At 40.8% G+C, this 18,109-nt stretch overlaps 1 protein-coding gene across 3 annotated transcripts in view; it reads right to left on the bottom strand.

Annotated features, from left to right (window-relative positions):
* Nucleotides 1-18,109, bottom strand: part of slc24a2 (solute carrier family 24 member 2) — a 297,478-nt gene that overhangs the window by 12,519 nt on the left and 266,850 nt on the right. For all 3 annotated transcript variants that reach the window (XM_043719054.1, XM_043719046.1, XM_043719059.1), the window contains 2 exons: nt 5,430-5,573; nt 1,018-1,107 (listed from right to left, as the gene is read on the bottom strand). In XM_043719054.1, the coding sequence (XP_043574989.1) occupies nt 1,018-1,107; nt 5,430-5,573 (234 nt within the window). The remainder of the gene's footprint in view (nt 1-1,017; nt 1,108-5,429; nt 5,574-18,109) is intronic.

Raw genomic sequence — 18,109 nt, 5'->3', positions numbered from 1 at the left:
CACCCAGGTGCAGCAGGTAATCAGGAAGGCTAATGGAATGTCGGCCCTTATTTCAAGGGGTTTGGAATATAAGAGTAGGGAAGTCTTACTGCAACTGTACAAGGGGCTGGTGAGATCACATCTCGAGGGTGAGCAGTTTTGGTCCTTTTTTTTTAAGGAAAGATATAATTTCATTAGAGGCAGTTCAGAGAAGGTTCACGAGGATGATCCCTGATATTGTGGGATTGCCTTATGTCCAAAGGTTAAATAGGTTGAGACTCTGCAGACTGGAGTTTCAAAGAATGAGATGCGACCTCATCGAATTATATAGGATTTTTAAGAGGCATGACAGGGTAAATACTGAGAAGACATTTCCCCTCATGGGAGAGTTTCAGACCAGAGGGTATGGTATAAAAATAAAAGAGCATCAATTTAAGACTAAGATGAGGAGGAATTCCTTCTCTCAGAGTTGAGAGTCGTTGGAACTCCTTGCCATAGAGAGTTTTGGCGGCAGAGTCTTTTGTATATTTAAGGCTGAGATAGATTCCTGATCAGTAGAGGAATCAAAGGTTACGGTGATGACCTCCATCTCTGCCATTGCAACAACCATTCTTCAACTCTGACATCGAGAGTATCCTCAATTTTATTCACCCCAACATGAACAGCTGTACCTTCAATAGCTAAGGCCCTTACTGCTGGAACTCCTCTAAAAGCCTCATCAACCTTATTTATCCCTTTAAGAAGTTCTTTACAATCTAATTCACTGACCAAGCCTTTGGCTAATTTACCTGTTCGCTTCTTGCGTGACTCAGCGTCAAGTTGATTTTCAACCCTCCTATGAAGGTCCTTGGGCTTTATTATACAAGTTGTTGAACTTGCAAATGACAAAAGTTTTAACCTTCAACTTTGATGAAGAAGTTTTCTTTTTGAAATTATGTTACAATTAACTTTTCAACGGTTATTTATGTAGGAAAGTTTAATACTTGCAATCAAAACTTGAATCTTTAGCTAACAATTACTAGACATCGTTGTGCTTACCTGATGTGCCCACCAGACCATTAGATAGGAAAAGCCCCCAATCCACAAGATTGACCCAAAGAAGCTGAGTATAAAATACTTCCGTAGTCTCTGCAAGACAAATACGGCTTGGGTTAACTTTGTGTAGTTGTTCTGAAACTATAACATCTTCAACTCTTACCTGGTATTTTTGGGATAACCATCCATGTATAATCAATCTTCTGGTGTTAGCTAATTTTGCTTTTCAATTGTCATTGGGTCAAAATCCTGGAACTCCCTCCCTAATGGCATTGTGACCATTGTGGTATTAGTACAGATAAACTGCCACTTCAAAAATCAGCAAGACTTAAAAAGTCTAAAATATAGAACATTTTTAAAAAGCATGTGAAACAAACATGGTGAGATCTATATTTCTACATTACTTTCTCAAGGACAACAGGCCCAGTCAGTAAGTCTCACATCCTAAAGATCCAATGGGGCCCAGATATATCTATTTTCCCAATCATTCCAAGACTCCACAGGTGCATTTATTTCATTCTTGTTTTCAGACCATAAGACAAAAGAGCAGAAATTAGGCCATTCAGCCCATTGAGTCTGCTTTGCCATTTAACCATGGCTGATATGTTTCGTAACCCCACCTCTCCTGCTTTCTTCCCGTAACCCTTAATCCCCTTGACAACCAAGAACCTATCTCTCTCCATCTTAAATATACTCAATGGCCTCCACAGCCTTCTGTGGCAGTGAAATCCATAGACTCACCACTCTCTGGCTGAAGAAGTTTCTCCTTATCTCCATTCTAAGAGGTCTTCCCGTTACTCTACTCTCTCCTGCCAATGGAAACATCTTCCCAACATCCACTCTGTCCAGGCTATTCAGTATGCTGTAAGTTTTCTCAGATACCTAATATTATGTGTTTGTCAGAATTTGTAAAATGCTTTAAATGACTTGTAGTGCTCTCTCTAGGTCTTTTAAATAAATATTCTTCCTAAATCAGCTGCCATTTTAATAGTCTTGACCATTAAATACATTTGATACAATTTCACTCTGGGAGGTCTCGAAATTGAAAAGTCCTCTATCGCTATGCTGCAACATCTATTTATTCCAAAACATACACATTATTGTAACCAACTTCGTTATTTTTGTAGTGCATGGCCAAATAGATGGGCCCTTTAATTTTGTGTGTGTAGCTGGATACGTGTGGTAACTTGAGGGAATCTATACAGGAACATTCATGTTGCCATGCAGCTAAGATGGAATTTAGGTTGTAACTGTACTAAATGTTTTCTTTACATGCTTTTTAAAGACTTTCTTATATTTTAAACTATTAATTCTTGCGATTTTTGAAATGGCAGCTTATCTCAGTCAGCTCGTTATTGCAGTGGTCACCAGATCAAGGCTAAGATCCATTTTAGCAAATGCATTCAGTAAATTTAAGTGATGCTGCAATACAGCATGAAAGTAGTGATGCTTTATTGAAATACTGTTGGTCTGATGGGCCGTTAAACCAAGATCCTGATCACTTTTTCACTTTCAAAGATCCTATTGAACTCTTAGGAGCATTGGGGAGCTCCCCTCCCTGCATTCTGGCCAATGGCCATCCTACAATTAAAAATATAACAATTGAACTAATTTTTCTTATCATTGCATTTTGTACTCTTAACTGTACTCAAATGGCTGAATTTGACTAAAGAATAAAAGTGGCTATAATTCAGAAGTGATCAAATATTTATTAAACAGCTTTTTGGATAAGCCAAGGGGGATGAAAGATGCTGGAATGTAAAATTCTTGTTCCGTTTGCTTTCAAACCCCGATTCATGTCCTCAGCTGTTCCCTAAACAATAAGTTCTCTTGATAATGTCTGTTGACAATCCGTTAAATTATTAAATCCTCCAGTTGCATTGTAACCTCCAAAGTGCCTAAAGCAACAATGGTAAAGATGCATTTCTACATTTAGGATAATGTAGTGTATAGCAAACAAATGGTTCTACTCATGATAGCAGGAAACTAATCTTCATTCTTCCAACAACCACAGAGACAAATTTGTTCTGGGGTTGAACGAGCAGCTGGAGGGCTTCCCCAGCTTTCCTCCTGGCTTGTTAAACATTCAGAGTCAATTTGATGAGATGATGTCAATAATGCTGCAATGTTAATAATTTCAATAATATGAACACTGTCAGAAAGAAACTAGTCTGATGGGTAAGGGTACCAGGGGAGGCTCACTTACACAGCAGAGCTACAGACATTCTGAGTTAGGTCCTTAACAGCAAGCTCTTTCTTTTCACTGTAAAATAAGTACCAACAAAACTAAACTTAGAAATCCGTTTTGCTTTTGGTTTAATTTCCTCATTTTCTCCGCTCTGCACATGTTTGCAACATGACTGTTGCTGTGTGGAGCTCCACAGCCAGCTACAGCCATACAGTATGTTGAACAAATATTGCTCTTCAGATTTGTGTTAATATTAACGTCAACTTCATCAAGTGTCCACATCTATGTGGTTCCCAGGACCAATCACTGGATGACTGTTTACAGCACAAAATCTGGACTTTTCACATCTTGGAAACATGGACTCACTTAAAAAGCAAACCGTTGAGAAGAGGTATTTGAAATGTTAAGACTGAGATTGCTACCAAAGAAAGTGAGGAAATATTATTGAGTCAAGGTGTATAGATGTATTCCAAATATTTTACAGATCACCACGATCGAAGTGAATGACTTAGTAGGCTACTCTTGTTCCTATTTTCCAAAACCATGGGTTATTCCCACTCAATCAACATCCCCACAACCCCCCCACCCCCATCCCCAAAACTCTACTATTTCTACATCTATCTTGGTTGAGATCAACTAACCCAGCATCAAGACCAGTGATGAGATGAGGCAAGTTTCTAATCTGTACTGTGTGGAGTCCCATTAGCTACTTCTGTATCAATTGAAACATCTAATTCATGTGTCAGAACTTCCTTATTATTCATGTGTTTAAATAAACATGAAATTAATGCAATTTATATACTTTATTACTAATTCAACTGTCAGAATATTGTGACTAGTGGACATGTAAAATTTATTCAGTTAAACGGGGAGGAAATGGCCTAGTGGTATTATGGCTGGACAGTTAACCCAGAGACTCAGACAACATTCTGGGGACTCTGATTCGAATCAATTGAATTGAATTCAATAAAAAAAGAGAAAGATCTGGAATTAAGAATCTAATGATGACCCAAAATCCATTGACAATTGTTGGAAAACACCTAGCTGGTTCACAAACATTCTTTAAGGAAGGAAACTGCCATCTTTACCCGGTCTGGTCTCCATGTGACTCTCTGGGCAATTAGGGATGGGCAATAAATGTTGGCCTAGTCAGCGACACCCTGTTCCCATGAACAAATAAAGAAAACAAAAACTAATAGTTTTGGCTTTCAGTGAGCTGTATGGAAAGTTCTAGCCATGTAATTGAACTCTATGGATACAAATTACAGGACACTAACTTGCTTTGGTTTAACTGGGTGTAGAGAACAGTCCTTTGGTTGGAAGAAGTAGGCCTTAGGCCAGACTAAGCTGTCAACGTCTATGTCACTTCACAGACAGCTCACTGGTCACAAGTCTCAGGTAATCCCCACGAGGTGTCTTGGAATGGACTGGGGAAGTTAATACTTCAGCTGTGGAATTTAAGGGAGCATTCCTGCTCCTCATAGCACTAGAGGAAGGACACCTGTCAAAGGATTTAGGTGTCCAACTTCCACGTTCAGAGCCCACTTTAATCTTCCAGATGGATACTAATTGCGACTAACAATTCCATTTTCCAGGGTGGAACTTGATTTCCCACGGACTGACCAGGGAAGTGAAGCAATGTAACTCATGCAGCATCTCCTCAGAATAATGACGTTGGCACTACATACAGAATCAAAAATTTCAGCTTCTACTTTGCCTACTGCTGAGTAAAACCAGTGCAACCTGAATCCCAAAGGGGCTCAATTCAAAGTCAGCTGAATAAATCAGAATGATCCATTGCATACAATGCATGTTGTTAATGTGGTTTTCCTCAGCGGTTCCAGCACAACTTTAGTTGCAGCTCTGGAGAGATCAGAGTGATTGGGGAGTGTGTGTGAGTGAACGTGTGCGTGAATGAATGTGTGAGCACGCGTAAGAGAACACACACCTGTATTCGCATCTTTAATAATCTACAAACAGCCTCTATATTTGCTTGAGAAACAGATGAGTTTCTGATGCACACTATTATCTTGGTACTTATCCAGGCATTCTTACCTAACACTGACATGAAGTAACCTCTTTCTATGACTATTCAATGAACACATTACTTTGGATTTCTGAGACTATGAGACTCAGAGACCAAAGATCAAAAACACTGCACAAAACTTTTTGCGCAAGTGCATGTGTGCAAGAAAAATGAGAGAAATAAAATGGTACGGATGCTTACTTTTTTTCTGACATCAGGCAAGGTGATCCACAGTAAAAGGACGATAGGGATTACAATTAAATAGATTAATCGTTTCAGAGGCGTATCTGGCCAAGCCAAGCTAAGTGGCTGGTCTTCGTCTTCATTCTCTCTGGACGCTTCAGCCTAAACAAAACATGAATTATAATTAGGAATTTAGTGCAATTTTCATTGCAAGTGTAACAAAGAAAAACACAAATATGGACAACGATGTTTATTTTCAATAATCACCAAGACCAAGTAAATGCTTTATTAACAATGCAATAATGGCTTCTATTGTTCAACCAACAATGTGGATAAATGAATAATAATACGCTATGCTATTTGAGGACTGGAAACTTCTATCGGTTCATGATTAAATTGGGGTCAATACTCCTCTGAAAATGTCTCAGATAATTTTGAAGCATGTGTTAAGATACTCACACTGTCCTAGGCTTTGCGAGAGAACAGCTTCGATCTTATTTTAAAATAATTCATGTAAAAGTGTTCTAATGCTTTCTCTTCATTCAGGATATCTGAGCAACCTAAGTACTGATGTTAGTTATATTTCTCACTAATTTTGAGGAGCAAAGAGCAAGTCAAGAGATGGCTTGGTTATTTTCTTTATACAATTCTCGAATACTTCCGAAAGTAATTGACTTGAAAGTCATTTGTTCAAAGCTCCTTCTTGTGTGTTGAATTTATAGAAATGTAATAGTCTATTGTATTTGTTCATCATTAAAGCCACTGACAATCACCCCACAGTTGGGTCAAATCTAACTTTCCCAGTTTCATTCACATGACGGACTGACAGCTTTATAGTTACAATGAAATAATGCTTTGTTACTGTGCCTTAAGGTTTCAGCTCCTGATTTCCAAGGGATTTTGGGACATACACATAAAATCGGGAGACCACAGGATGGGTTTCCATGACCTCCACTCAACAGGAAAATGGGCTGGTGCTTTTCTGAGAAATTGTCTCTTGTTGCATTTTTAAAAATCACAATCAAAAATGATTTTGCATTGCAATTCACTGAGAACTATTCAGGATCATTTTAGTCTTTTGGGTGACCAAATTTTATTTTATTGTTTCCAACAGTGTTTTAACAATCCAGTGTCCTTCTGCAAACCACTGGCATTCTTGAAGTTGTTGATCAGTTTTTTTCCTTTCAGATTTGTAATCAACGACACACCTCAATCAGGAGAGGCTTTCATGATTATCCCAAAATGGTTTTTGGGTCTTACTAATTTTTTTTTGAGAGCTGCCAGGTCCTGTCAAACTGCTACAGGCAATGTTTGCATTTCACAAATAATCAACTCAGGCCATTCATCCTGTGGTTTTGTTTAGGCCCAAACGTGAGTCAATAGGTGAAAGAAAGTGCAGGGAAAGAGTTTTTCTACCAACTCCTGGCTCCACAGCAAGACCTTTTGGATTGGAATCCCAAGCTGAGCGAGGTTTTCACTGATCCAAGAGTAATCCCTCTTTGAGCTGGTTGCTAGGGATGCTGTGACTAATTTAGCAGTGCTTCAAACTCATGTGCACATTGACAGTGGCATCGCTGGTGCTCTGACAAGTCAGTGTTGTGTCTGTGTTGTGCAGAAGCGTGAACACAATACAGAGTAGAGTCATACAGCATGGACACAGACCCTTTAGCCCAACTGGTCCATGCCAACCATAATCCCAAACTATTCTCATCCCACCAGCCTTTATTCAGGTTGAATTTGACGTGCTGTCTAAACTGAATGCTTCCCTAACTCTGCTGAGCTTGGAAGAGAATCATAGTCAATGGACAGGACATTAGCTGATAGATTGTTCCTTCCTAGATTCACAATTAATGCATAGGATCAAACTTCCAAACACATTAGCCAGCCTGCAGGCTTTGCATTTAGTTTTCAAGATGATTATTTTGATAACATTAAAATAATTCTCTATTTTATATCAGATCAAGGAATCTTCTATCAATAGTTTTACCTTATTTTTCTTCCAAGTTAATTTACACAATGGTTAAGTTTCATTAATACTGTTGTGAATTTGATTGAATACAATTTGATAGGTTTGTACTTTGTGGCTTTCTTTTTGCCCAACCACATTTCAAATTGAATCCATTTCCAAAAAAAAAATGAGGTAGACAAAGTGTTGAAATCAGACAAAAGCACATGATCACATTGCGGACAACCTCAGACTGTCTACTGCCTGGTTTCCTTGGGTAAATAAAATGTTGGGCAGTAGGCAGTTTCTAAAACTTACTGCACCCCCTCCAAATAGTGGGAGCTTTGTTTATAAATCTCTCAATCACAGTCATACCCAAATATCACATTCCCCTGGGGTAAAGCAGGAGCTGTGCACACTCCATCCAAGTGGAACTGAGCATTGAGTGACCCAGCCAGCAACCACTCCAGTGCCATCCAATCAAGACATAGCCTGGCACTGATGTCAGGCAAAGAAAAATACAACTGCTCCTCCTGCCACACATTTCTTCTGGCCCAGTGCCAGTAACCTCCCCTCCTGCTAGATTGTGCTTCTTTCCCTGTTTAATCCATAATATTTGGCTTGTCTTCACGAAGCAGCCACCTACCTGCCCATCCCAAAAGTGAGTTTTCTCTCAGAGCTGGCAGCTTACAAATCACATTTGGCCGATGCGGACTAAGGAATTGTTCTAGCAGCTGAATAGGTGACACAATTGCTCTACTTAATGGTCGTTCTGTTATACCACGTGTTTGGTCAATGCAAATTCGCTGTAACGCGATTAATAAATTGGGCTCGCTGTTTCTAAAGCGTGAACTTTTAAAACGTGCGTCGGCTATAACACAATTACATTGCCAACACTTTAAGGGCTGTTTCAAAAGTGCGATTTTTCTGTAACACTGGGTTGCACAGGAACACAACCATCGCGTTATAGAAGTACGGACTGCACTTGCTGATGGGGCACCAGACCAGAAAATTAGCCGATATAGGCCTCTGTCAAAAGGTGTGCTGTTGGAAAAGCACAGTTGGTTAGGCAGCATCAGAGGAGCAGAAGGGTCGACATTTCAAGCATCAGGAATGTGTGAACGAAATGTGGGGCAGTAGGCAGTTTCTAAAACTTACTGCCCCCACTCCAAACAGTTGGGAGCTTTGTTACAATCTCTCAATCACAGTCCTGAAGAAGAGCTTATGCTCGAAACGTCAACTCTCCTGCTCCTCAGATGCTGCCTGACCGATTGCGCTTTTCCAGCACCACACATTTTGACTCTGATCTCCAGCATCTGCAGTCCTCATATTTACCCCATACAGACCGTTGAAATGTGGAGACTGAGACACATGTGCAAAGTTCCATGTATAGACCATATGACATATGTAAAGGTTACGTGAAGTTACAAGTGCAAAAAACACTTGAAAATAAATACTATCCTTTGATAAAACAAGTCAGTATAAATTCAGCCATTTGATCAGAGCTAAAAGAGTACAAGGATCTTTTCAGGAGGGGTGTGTACAAAAGAGAAGCTGACCTGGGTGTAGCTGGACGATGGATGTCATGGAGCAGTTGCAGATGAGCTGCAAATGTGTGAGAATAACACAGGACAGACAAGCATTACATTTCAGGACAGCTGATCACCTGGGGTTGAATCAGCTCCAAGCAGAAGGGTTACTTTCAAATAACTAAACCAGAAAAATTAACCAAGAAGGAGGTTAATTGTTGCAGATGGACACAATGCATTTGTGGATTTTAACAGAAATATTAACTAGTTCTAAATAATTTCAAAATTACAAATCAGCTTAATTACAGAAAAGCATCATGTACTACACGTGTAGTTGTCATGGCCAATAATAATTTTTAAGCCAGTGATACGTTGTTAACTCTTCACTTTTTTTCCTAGTCTCAGTCCTTCATGCAGTCCACTCACCCATAACTAACATCTGCTTCCAAGCAAGTTCAAAATTGTAAACCACCTTGACGGCTGTCTGTTATAGTATCATGTGCTACTCATGAGAGAGAAGACAAAGAGCAAATGAAAAGCCATGTACCAGAACACACTGGAGTGTTCCCCAGGCCTCTGGCCTCAGAACCTGGTTTCAGGCTGGTTTGAATAGTTATTATGTAATTGTTTGCCCCTCTCTTTTCTCATTTGACTTACCACTACTGTGGGACTATTCTGTACAGACATCGTGTATTTAGCCAAAGCAGTGATTATAAAATTAACAGAATTACACAGAAGATATCTGTTATCACAAAATAAAACTCAAAATGCATGGTTTATAAACTGGGATTCTACGCTTAGAATTTACCTGTTGATGCTCTGCTTTAATACATAATTTCAAGAACTGGTGACAATTCTGGTCCAAATGCTTGTGTCAATAATAAAGCATTCTGATGTAGGATGGTATTTTCCCCATTCTAGGAATATGTGAAAGAATTAACATCCTTCCCCTCCTCCAATTTCTAAATAATGGATGCTGCAATTCACAACATGAAGCTTGTATTTCCTTCAGCAGACTTCAGTCATTACAAAGAGAGAAACACAGACCTCAGGAAGTAAGGGGTGATATGCACAATCAATAAAATTCTAATAGCCTTTTAAACTACAGGAACAAAGCTCAAATGGTCTGCAAATAACACTTAACCCTTAAGCTGGCAATTTGACTGACTTTCTGAGCTATTATGGTTGCTTTGGAATGGGAAATTGTGTACACATTAATACAATCTCATGTCCCAGACAGTTACTGGTTGAGAACAGTACAGCTTTGCGGTTGCTATAGAGACTATTTAATGTCCACCATGCCCACGTAAACACTGATCAATATTAGTAGATGGATTTACGACATGTCAGATACGATAATAATAGTGCTCTTAACATATTCCCAGAAGGGCAGACCTACTGCTTTCAAATGCTCTGATCTGGCTCTATCCTGTATAAACTTCAAGTCATCTGAAATCCAGCCTCAGTTCTCTCAGTCATAGCTAATATCCACTTCCAAGTAAGTAGCAAAATATAACTCATCTTGCTGGCTTTCACGCAGCTGCACTTCAGCATGACAGAACGTAAAGAACAAATAGCAAGACATGTACAACCAACACAAAGAGATGTTCCCTAAACTTGGAGCTGCTGCAAGTTCCATTTGGGAGGAAGGATCTACCTAGCCTCAGCTTCCTGCCCTTACAATGGATTAACTAGCTATTACTTCAAAAAGGTTAATACTTAAATGTCCAATCTTTTCTAATTTCATCCCTTTAGTGGTCTATAAATTCCTGTGGCCTTGGTCCACTCCACCTTTGTAACATTCATCTAACCCATTACCAAAGATGTGCCTTCTACATACCACACACAACCACTGAAGCCATAATCTTCATTCATCAGGTCGCTGTCTCCTAATTCAAAGCCACATCTTACCCCACTTTCAAAAGCATCTTCAATCATGTCTTTGAGATTCTCTCAAGCTCTTCTTTTGAGTTCAGTCATAGAGGTGTACAGCACAGAAACAGGCCTTTTGTCCAACCAGCCTATGCCAATCAGATATCCTAAATTAGTCTAATCCCATTTGCTAGTATTGGGCTCAAATTCCTCCAAACCCTTCCTATTCATGTATCCATCCAGATACCTTTTAAATGCTGTCCACCACTTCCTCTGGCAGCTCGTTACATATATGTTCCACTTTCTGTGTGAAAGGTTGCCCCTCAGGTCCCTTTTAAAACTTTTCCCTCTCACCTTAAACTTATGCCCTCTAGTCTTGGACTTCCCTACCCCAGAAAAAAAGACTTTGTCTATTTATCCCATCAATGCCCCTCATGATTTCATAAACCTCTATAAGGTCACCCCTTAGCTTCCGACACCCCAGGGAAAACGGCCCTAGTCTAATCAGCCTCTCTCCATAGCTCAAACCCTCCAATCATGGCAACATCCTTGTAAATCTTTTCTGAGCCCTTTCAAGTTTCATAATGTCCTTCCTAAGACAGGGAGACCAGAATGAAGTGCAGTATTCCAAAAATGGCTGAACTAATGTCCTGTACAGCCATGACACAACCTCACAACTCCTATACTCAGTGCACTGACCAATAAAGGCAAGCATACCAAACACCTTTTTCACCACCCTGTCTATAATCTGTCAAAATGTATTTTTGAAATGGGAAGTGCTAATCCAGAAGGCTTTACTGGAAAAGAGGCTCAAGAACATTGCAAAATAAATGAAACTGCCTTATTGGGGGCTTCTTTCACCTGGAACTTTTTGATGGACAAAGGCAGCAGCCATTCTACAGCAGAAACATCATACAAACAGCCATCAGTTGAAGTTGACTAGTCAAACTTTCTGATGAACTGTTTTAATGAAAATTATCCTAGCCTGAAACATTAACTTGATTTCTCTAACCTGTTGTGTTTCTCCAGTATTTTCATTTCATGTTTCCAGCATTCACATTTCTTTCCTTACGCTGTATGTTGGCTGTAATCATCAACCAGGGAAATGGGAGAATTTCACAGACTTTTGCATTTGATACTTTGCAACCTTAAGCATTCACTTCAACTGTTCGAATAATTAAGTAAAATCTCAAACATTATTCCTGTGTTTCAACCCATGCAACAGTATTCATTAATTACTAATCATGCAGCAATAAAGGGAATATGATCCTCTGCAAAAAAGCTAAATTGTAAATTGCAAAACACCCAAGTCGTCCTCTTATTGTACTGTAACTACTGAAATCAGATGGTGTCTTCATTTCTGAATCTTTGGCTGCAGCGTCTTTAATACAATGAGCAGCCTGTGAGGCTTGTTGGTGAGACAGGATGATCCTTGATGTCTCTCCAAAACCATGTGGAAATATTGTCTTCATTTCTGTGCTGTGACTACATGCAGAAATATTGCTCTATAAACCAACATGTAAAATTAAATTTCTATTTAGAGAAAAGATGACTGAGTTAGTGTGGGAGGTGCACAGACAGGTACAGATTTCTTTCTTCAAACTTCAGATGTCTTCATGAAGCCGCTACGGCCAGGAACATAAACCCCATCAGCACGTGAACCACAGCAAGGTAGGAGTGGGCTAGAAGCATATTGATCTCATTCTCTGGAACAGGCCTAAGTTGCAATTCGGGCAGACCAGCTAGATGGACTCCTGACCTTTAGAGCTGTTTCAACAGTGGAAAAACCTAGAGTCTCAGATAATTTCACATTCGGAATAATTGAAACTGACATTTCTTTGCAATGCCATAGTTGGGAAGCTATCCAGAGGAGTTTAAAATTTTTCGTAAATTTTAACTCGCTCAAGGGAAGAGGACTTTATATGGATACGCGTCGCATTGGTGAAGTAGATTATTGACAAAGGAATCTTAATTAAATTTAAAATGGATATTGCTTTAGATCTAAGCAGCAACACTGAAAGACAACCAACTCCCAAAAGAAACCCGGCAAACCATCAGACAGACAGTCACACCAATATTAAGCAGGAAAAAGGAAGGAAACACACACTCAATACACAAGAAAGGAAAAGACTGGAAAGACTAAAAGAAAGATGAAAATATGTTATCCTCCTACCTGCAGACCAAGGACGATTGACAGTCATTTTAAATCAAAGAGACTACATTGAGAAAGCAAACGCGCTACTTGCAGATACCAACACTTACCAACAAGTGGCGATAGACCCCACCGCACAACTAGACAACCGAATCACAGCCCTACTCAAAAAAACTTCAGAAATCTGGAGAAATAAATAAGACTGTCTTCCAAAAACTGAAACCAGACGGATCCAACGTACCACGCTTCTACGGATTATCCAAAATTCACAAACCAGGAGCCCCACTCAGACCCATTGATTCGCTACCTGGAACACCATGTACAGATTAGCCAAGGAGCTACACCAAAGACTAAAACACTTAGTAGAAGACTCACACCACTCCATCCACTCCACCCAAGAATTCATGAAGACCACCAAAGACACCAAGATAGAACAGGATGAAGTAATGGTGTCCTTTGATGTAACAGCCCTATTCACATTCATCAACATCAACCTTGCCAAGGAAACACTGACTGCACTATTAGAAGAACCAAAGACACATACATCAAACACTACCAACTTCATCAGCAAGGACAGTATCGTCAAACTAGTGGACCTGTGCCTTACCACCAACTTCACCTTCAAGAACAAAACCTACAGACAAACCAATGGAACACCCGTGGGATCTCCAACATCAGGGTTCTTAGTAAAGGCAGTAATGCAGAGACTCAAACAAACAGTTCTGCCAACTATCCAACCCAAACTTGGGTCCACTACATGGATAACGTCTTTGCTATGACTAAACAAACAAATTAGAGGAAACCTTCAAGACCATCAATAATACCCTTACTGGCATAACATTCACTAAAGAGGAGGAAATAACAACAAACTGCCATTCATAGATGTCTCAGTAGAGCGAACAGCCAATGGGGAGCTTCAAACCAGCATCTACATGGAAACAACACATACTGACCAAATACTGAACTACAGAAGCAATCATCCCAACACACACAAATGAAGCTGCATTAGAACATCATTTCAATGAGCCACCAACACCGCAGCATAGAGGAACTATGAAAAACAGAGGAAAATCGCCTGCACAATGCATTCAAAATGAACAGGTACCCAATGAATACAGTCCACCCACGGCAACAACCCCAAACAAGCAGACAAAATGCGTCCAGAAACCCTAGCCACTCCCCCCTACATCAAAGGCATCTCGGAAATGACTACCAGACTACTCAGGCCTCTTGCCATCATGGTAGCCCACACACCTACCAACACACTAAAACAGCAGCTAATGAACTTGAAAGACCCTATACCGACAACAAGCAAAATTAATGTCATTTACAAAATACCTTGCAAGAACTGGAAGAAACACTACATTGGACAAACAGGCAGAAAACTAGCCACCAGGAAACATGAACATCAACTAGCTACAAAAAGACACGACCCACTCTCACTAGTATCCTTACATATGGATGAGGAAGGACACCACTTCGATTGGGACAACACATCCATCCTAGGACAAGCCAAACAGAGACATGCACGAGAGTTCCTAGAAGCATGGCATTCTAACCGGAACACTATCAACAAACACGTTGACTTGGATCCCATTTACCACCCCCTGAGAAAAAGAACAAGAAATGGCATCAACCCAAGGAAACCTGAACTCAAATAAAAATTGGGCCATACCATCAGTTTTTCACTGGAGGCTCACTGATAATGAGTATGGTGATGAAACATCTGAAAACAAACCTTCCAGCTCAGCGAGCAAACTTACATCCATGGATACTTGCTTCACCAGTTCCTCTGGTTGAGGACTGAGAGCCCACAGGAGGGAGGATGAGGAGACCAAGAGGCAGGCTGGGGGCAATGATGCTGGTTCTCCTCTATCCCAACACAGATCAACTGGGATGTGATGGCCACAGCTACAGCCAGTGTGCATTACAACTCTTACTGGGCCTCCCACTTGCTTGGTCTACCTGGAACTGAAGCCAATGCAAGGATCACAACTCAGATGGAAAACTCAGTCCCTTGTGTCAGACCAAAGTCTTAGAGAATAAATAGTGTTTGCATAAATTCTTGACAGGATCATTTATCCTCTCCCCATTCACTGCTGCTGCTGAGCACTGACATAAAGTTAGCAGCTACAGCAGGGAATATTGTGACTGGCATATTAATCTGACAATATTCAAAACCATGTCAACTTTCAGCTGTTCCCTTGGTGCTGTACCACGTATGGTAGCTCACCGTGAATGAAGTTGGGGTTCGCCATTGATCAGATTGACAAAACAAAATCACAACTGCTCTGCCAAGCCTTTAATTATATCAGCTATGAAGAGCACAACACAGCAAGTTGCTGCTAACACTGCTCCAAGGCTCAGTACTAATTAACACTTCAGTCAGCTGCTTGAAGTCAGTCCACCTCATTTTTTGTTTCACTGGGAGCTGTTGACTTCAGACAGTTAAGGGCAGATTAGAATGGAGCCCCTGGAGTGTAAGGTGGTTTTTCACTGCACACTGTTCATCTAATACAACAGACAACAAGCAGAGAGAAATAATAAGAGCCACCCACCTGCATCAGACTGCAAATAGAGTGATCTCAGACAGTGATATTAAAAAAAGTCTTCCAACAAACATTACTGCCACTTGCAATGGTGAATAAAGTAGTGTTGGCAAGTGAGGATTTCCCCCATGGTGGGTTCATGTATGTACAATGGAATACTTCTGGATGGGGATCAAAAGTTTTGATTATCTTTTTGGGATAATGGGTGGCACGGTGGCTCAGTGGTTAGCACAGCTGCCTCACAACGCCAGGGACACGGGTTCAATTCCTGCCTCGGGCGACTGACTGTGTGGAGTTTGCACATTTTCCCCCTGTCTGCGTGGGTTTCCTCCGGGTGCTCCGGTTTCCTCCCACAGTCCAGCGATGTGCAGGTTAGGTGAATTGGCCATGCTAAATTGTCCACAGTGTTAGGTGCATTAGTCAGGGGTAAATGTAGGGTATTGGTCTGGGTGGGTTACTCTTCGGAGGGTCAGTGTGGGCTTGTTGGGCCGAATGGCCTGTTTCCATACTGTAGGGAATCTAATCTAATAATTTTAACCTAAGCTACCATAGGACATTGGGTGGATGATTATCAGTCATGCCCTTCTATTTTAAATCCTCACCAAGGTCAGAAGAATAGTCAGAAGATCTAATGCTTCCAGTTTTCTAACAAATTAATTCGGTTAAAACAACTCCCACTGATCAAAGGAGCATGCCACTATTTTGTGGCAGATGGACAACTTACAGATTGCAATTGTTACACAAAATGGAAACAACATCGCAAACAATTACCATGGCAATCTTTACCTGAAGAGATGGTGCTCGCTACAACAACTGGCTGGGAAGTATACTGACCCATGTATTTTGAGGTTCTTCATTTGTATGACGGGCCAGTAACATGAGGAGCGGTGATAGAAAGCTTGCGCCAGCTAAAGCTTCTTCTGTCAGCTACTCCCCTACCCGACCCCTGCAAATCCCATGGCCAATCCACCTAACCTGCACATTGCTGGACTGTGGGAGGAAACTGGAGCACCTGGAGGAAATCCATGCAAGACATGGGGAGAATATGCAAACTCAGTTGCCCAAGTTTAGAATCGAACCCGGGTCCCTGGCGCTGTTAGGCAGCAGTGTTATCCACTGAGCAGTTCAAGGCAGAAAGATATCACCAGTGTCCTGGAGAAAACATTAGGAGCGATTTTAACCTGACAGACAGAGCTGAAACTGGACGGGTGAAATGGATTCTGGATTAGTGGTGTTGGAAGAGCACAGCAGTTCAGGCAGCATCCAAGGAGCTTCGAAATCGACGATTCGGGAAAAAGCCCTTCATCAGGAACTCACTTACTGATCTACAAACTGGATCAAGCCTTCTGTAATTTTGATCTGCTCCTTGGAGCAAGTGGTCATGCCAGCCATCAGGGTCCTTCTACCAAAATTCAGCTCTAGGCCCAAGGCTTCAATCGGGCCTCACTCACTGAGTGCAGCTTTAACTCCATCCTGTGGGAACATCCAGTAAAATGCAAGAACAGAAGCCTCAGTTGCAGGAAAATTGTTTTACTTTTTTTTCCCCCCCGAGACCAGGAGGAGCAGGAATGGTCAAGCTGACATAGAAGCAGCTTTTGTTGGCTTAGAATTGTCAACTGCGGAAGGCAGAAAATAAGGCAAAAAAGCCAAAGCACTCAGAACCCAAACCAGCAGTTTAAAAATGACAAACCAGCATCTAAGCAGTATGGTGCAACCAACCTGTTTCAATCCTGCTGCTGCTCGTTAGTGCTGTGGTTGCTCTGTGTGCATTATCAGTGATGGAGATCAACTGCACAGAAGTGTCTTACAACAAACAGGCCATGGACATCCACAGAAATGTGTAAGATGATGGTGTGCAGAGCAGTGTGGAATTAACATTTACACATTGCCTGCAATATCAGCATCTTGGATGCAGATGCTAAAGTGTGTAAAACAAAAGCAGTGAGAGATTTTTCGGCTTTGCTATTGTCCTAAATGCCAACTTGCACAGTTAACATCAAGTAAAAATGAGCAAAAAGCCACAGGAAGAGGCAGTGGCAGGGAAATATTTGTCATAGAGGTTTGTTTAGGAGCTTATTGAAAGCAAAGGGAGAGATACGAGGTAGATGTATTTACACAGGGGATCCCAGGATCAAGGCCACTTGTGGGATGTGGGAGAAATAATGTTACTTCTGCAATTCCATTTACTTATACAAAGTAAATGAACTCACACCAGTGTGTAATTGTTTTAGCCAAGAGCTGAGTCAACAAGAATGGAAACGATGTGGAGGAAATATATAATTGTTTTTGTATTAGCTAAAGTCGTATGCCAGCATGAAACGTGATTGTAAAACAATGGTAGATATTATGGGAAAATAGATAAGATGTTGTGAGGGGATGAAGTTAAGCTAGATACACCTGTACAAACAGTAGGTATAAACGTCTGTTTCCCACTTTTACAGAGATACAGGAACAAACCCCAATTAAAGAGTTCATAGGGATCAGAATGGCCTCAGGAGAGGCCCAGATGGAGGGGGTAGATAATGATGAAGAAAGAATATGCCTAACAATGACCTGCAGTGGGATGGGGTCAAACGGCCTTGTGAGGCAAGAAATAAGCATTTTGTCACAGACAATGCCGGATAAGGCAAGAGATAAACAGGAGTAATGGG

Source organism: Chiloscyllium plagiosum, chromosome 2, assembly GCF_004010195.1.
Source record: "Chiloscyllium plagiosum isolate BGI_BamShark_2017 chromosome 2, ASM401019v2, whole genome shotgun sequence".
Taxonomy (NCBI): domain Eukaryota; kingdom Metazoa; phylum Chordata; class Chondrichthyes; order Orectolobiformes; family Hemiscylliidae; genus Chiloscyllium; species Chiloscyllium plagiosum.
Note: the sequence above shows the minus strand (reverse complement) of the source record. Positions and strands in the feature narration are given on the sequence as shown.